General features: G+C 37.1%; 1 protein-coding gene across 1 annotated transcript; it reads right to left on the minus strand.

The window, feature by feature from the left end:
• Nucleotides 1-935: 935 nt before the first annotated feature.
• LOC110786010 (TPD1 protein homolog 1) lies at nucleotides 936-4,201 on the minus strand. The gene is made up of 4 exons (XM_056828744.1): nucleotides 3,970-4,201; nucleotides 3,272-3,452; nucleotides 2,939-3,040; nucleotides 936-1,710 (listed from the first exon to the last, which is right to left on the minus strand). The coding sequence occupies exons 2-4, from the start codon at nucleotides 3,378-3,380 to the stop codon at nucleotides 1,358-1,360; spliced, it is 564 nt and encodes a 187-aa protein (XP_056684722.1). The 5' UTR covers nucleotides 3,381-3,452; nucleotides 3,970-4,201; the 3' UTR covers nucleotides 936-1,357.
• Nucleotides 4,202-4,502: the final 301 nt, after the last annotated feature.

Here is a 4,502-nt window from a genome sequence, read left to right on the forward strand (position 1 = left end):
GTGACAGTTAGCAAGCTAAGGCCTAAAGGGTGGTCAAATGGGAAGTGACACTGTGAGACAAACAGGTTCAAAAGTTTTGAAGATGACCGTCCAACCCCATCCATACGCGGCCGCGCTGCTACTGGCGGCTTGCAAACAGTGGTAATACTGGGTATCCCACATTTCTCGACGCCCAATGTCTGTCCACACTTCCCCCCTGTTCAGTGTTCCCCCTCTTTCTTTCCTTTTTCTCGTAACCCAGTTTTACTACTCCACATAAAGCTTCTTCTTTTATTTACTCGATCTACTAGAGTATTATCCCTAACCGAACCAAACACCCTTTTTTGTTTTTACAGACCTACCTTTCCATTCTCTCTTTTATCTCAGGGGTTATGTAATGTACTAATGTTATTGTTATGTCGCTCTATTTATTGCCTTTTGTTTTTATCTTCCACCCTCTCCCTGCCACTTACCCTTACCCTTGCCACCAACATTCTTAACTTCTTACTCCCTAGTCCCTACTCCCTATGTATGTAATGTAAGCTCATTTAGGAAGTCAACCATGGCTCGATACCCGTCCCAATTATGGCTGGTAATGCCCGACTTTAAGTTTGCAACATCGTTAGGCGTTTTGACACTAAGATATGCGTGATGCGTCAAGTCGAGTTTGTGACTCACCGAATGAATAATCATATGATCGTAGCTAGACGTGCTATTTTCATTTTGGGCTGCTCGGCCTAAGACGGTAGTGCCATTTTGCTGATTAAGAAATTCCCAAGCCAAGTATGGGCATAATTGCCGTCTGTAACATTTAGATCAGGCCAGTTTAGTCACAAACAAACTACTAAAATGATTTTTGGTCTAAGCTCAGCCAGCTCATGAACATTTGTAGCATAAAAACAAATTGAAAATACTAATGCCAAAAATGACGAAACACTTACAATGTAGGAGATCAGTTGAAAGAAGAAACCATATTTTTTTACTTTGCTTGCAAAACTTCACTACGAGTATTACTCGTATATACATGGATCTATATATACCCCCACAAAACTTGGCCAAGGTCAAGAGACATTAACCTTTTTGACTAATTACACCACGAAATTACCTTCAAAAAATCAAGACTATTTCTCTCTCAAGCCTTGAGTATACCATCTATATCAAAAATTACCCACTCAAGGAAGAAGGTAATTAAACACCCAACAATTATATAGAGCACGAGCTGCGAGTCACAACTATGGGGGGCTTCATTGCTCCATATAATTGCTGTGTGTTTTTGGATAACCTAAGCCAGAAGCCTAAATGTAGACAAAACTAGCCAACTAGGTACTACTAAAAATGGCAAAGTAAATGACTAATAGGTATAGTAGTATCTAATTATCTATAAGCAACTCATTGATGAAATAGAAAGCGGGTAACTGTAGATATTAGCATACTGAAACGTAAAAGACTGCCCACTGTGGAGGGTTCTGCCAGCATTGATCACGCAATCATTGAAACGGATGCGCTTGAAGATCATTGGGTCGATAGGGAAGGCAGAGCTGAACCACCCACAGCGGAGATGAATCTGAGAGATAGCACAACCAGATGCACACACATTCACAATCTCAACGGAGTAAGTGGGTATACCCGAGGGCAAGGGTGCACCGGGTGCTTGGTTAATTTCCAGATCGACCTCAGAGCACCTGTTGGTATCATCCCAAATCCGGGTTGGCTTGTCAATGCTCTTTGGTGCTGCACATAAGTAGAAACAAAAGACAAAGAAGGGATTGTTTAATGATTTGATGAATACAGGTAGAATGTAATCAAAATGTAGGCATTAAACAACACCAATTAAAGCAAACCGTAGAACAAAATTGATGTTAACTGAAAGCATCTGGAGACAAAATTAACTTTTTTGAATGTGATACGAGAGAATTGGGAAAGGGACTGGGACCAGCAATCCAGCATAAATGAACCAACTAAAAGAAAACATAAAAGGGTCTGTAGATTAAATAAGGTCCCCCACATTATGATTTATGATTAGTGATGATTCTTTTCGAATTCATACATAATTTGTATAATTGAGCATCTAGTAGTAACAAATCAACCAAATACAATCACAATGGGCTAATTACACTAAACCACCGTTTATGCGCCACCACCATTGTTCGTTCATAATTTGATAATTAAATATCATTTAAACCTTAAACCAAACTAGCTAGTCTCACATAACAAAAACAATTCATCAGGATTCAGGCACATAGTAAACCATTGCAAGCTTGCAACACATACACAGTTAAATTACTAGTTTAGGGGAGAGTTCATCATTTTAACAAAACATAGGTTCATAAGTGGGTTTTACATCACTAATCACTAAATTCATCTTAAATATTCCAATAACAAACAATGCATTTGCAAGCAAACACAGTTAAATTGCTAAACAGTCACATCCGCATATCCAACAAATTTGCTATTAAAACAAAATTAACATGAATTGATAAAATTTAAAATACCCAAAAAAGACAACTTCACGTGGTCCCCTACCAAATATTTGTTTCTCAAACCATACTCAAATTGAAAACATGAAAATGGAATTTTTTTAAATATAAAAAAGGCATTTAATCCAATCCAATTCAAGCAGGTGGCATAATAAAACCCAGAAATTTATCCTTAAAAAAACTATGTTAAATGTGACAAAAAAAGTTTACAAAAATTCTTAATATTCCAATTCAAGTTGGTACATATTAGCATGAAAAGAAAGCCAGAAATTCATCCTCAAAAATTATTTGGATGTGACAAAAAATAACTTCAACAAAGACAAAAAAATTGTACTGGATCTGAACAGTAGTACACCCTCTCCCATCACTGTTCAAATGCGTTTCCACTACCCATAGCCATAACACCATTTCCAGGTCACATACCACCAAAACAAAGGACACACAGAGGACTCAAGGAGAGGAAAAGAGGAGAGAGAATTTACAGAGGAGTTTCCGATGACTTGAAGGGAGAACGTCGTTAATGGCGGATGAGATCAACTTCCTCATATGAAACCCTTGGATTTTGTACTTCACCGCTGAAATATCTGAAAACGATGACAAAATTAAAACAATATAAATTTGGACCGCCATTTATATGTAGACCTAATAACTTTAGTTGACGAGTGGAATTCTTCGTGTTATTAGAAATCGCTGTTTTTCGAAATTATAAAAATTGACGGAACAATTTTGGAACAAAGTTTTTTGATTAATACGGAGTAGAAGTTTAGATTATTCCAGAGAAAATACAAAAATAGGAGAGAGAAAGTGTATAGTACCAGCATGGAGTAGAAGGAGCAACAGTAGAACCGAAAAAACCGCCGTAACAAGCGCGATTCTCCGCTGCAAACCACCAGAGGAAGGCGTACTCGTCGTCGTCGTACACATCGCCGAAAATTGATGGAAAAACTCAACGACCGAAAGTCGTAACTCGGAGCGAGTTGACTCAGTAAACAACACCTTCAGAAATGAGAGCTTGGTTAAGAAGGAACAAATGACAAAATGAGGAGAGAGAGGGGATGAAAGTACTTGCGTATATGATACCTCGAAGAAATGAAAAACAAAGGAGTATTTAAAGCATTATAGTATTGGAATTAAATATTTGTTCAAAAAAAAAGCGTCAGAAAAATCACATCAAACAACAAATATTACTGTAGAAGAATAGGATTTGACTTGCTGAAGATCTCAAAATCGACGGCGTATTTTCGGAAAACTCAGTAGAGAGGAGAGAGAAAAACGCATCGAAAATATGCATCGTTAAACGAGCATTGAAAAGAGAGCAACAAATCAACGAAAACAGAAAGTTCGCCAAACCCTAGGCGAGAAAATTTTGGGATTTCATCCATATTTTTTTTAACAAAACTCAACCAAAAAAGAAGAAATGGAAGCATTTTGGAGAAAAGGAAATTGATTCTGCCATGTCCAAACTTAGCAAAAGCTTCCAGAAAAGAAGGAGATGAAAGAGAAAGTAGCTTACCCGACAAAACACACAGACGAGGAGAGAAAGTGTTGTTGCAGCACTACTACTTGTACTCACAAAAGTATTTTGCCGTGTTGTGTTAATCGTCTTCTTCGTTGGTTTGAGGAGAGAGAAAATTCTAGGCAGCCATTAATGCAGTTATTAGAGAGAAAGTGGAGAGTGTGAGGCAGAGGGAGTGGTGTGGGTGTTTTATGGAGGGAATGTTGAAATGTGATTTTTGCCACACGAGTGGGTGAGGGAAAGTGACACGCGCACATCTTACAAAATTAAATGATGATGATGAAGAGGAAATGGAATGTTATTATGTTTTCATTTATTAAAATTGATTGATTAACTAATTAAGGGGAGCAAATTTATTCATTCTATTTATGTTACGGGTATTATGTTTTCATTTATTAAAATTGATTGAGTAATATAAATATTGCATTCCATTCAAAGAAAAACATACTTAAACGTTGCACGTAGTTATGTTCTAGATTTATTACTGTTTTTAGTAATATAGCTCGTCATTTTGTTAATCTAATGTTTGT

Source organism: Spinacia oleracea, chromosome 5 (genome assembly GCF_020520425.1).
Source record: "Spinacia oleracea cultivar Varoflay chromosome 5, BTI_SOV_V1, whole genome shotgun sequence".
NCBI lineage: Eukaryota > Viridiplantae > Streptophyta > Magnoliopsida > Caryophyllales > Amaranthaceae > Spinacia > Spinacia oleracea.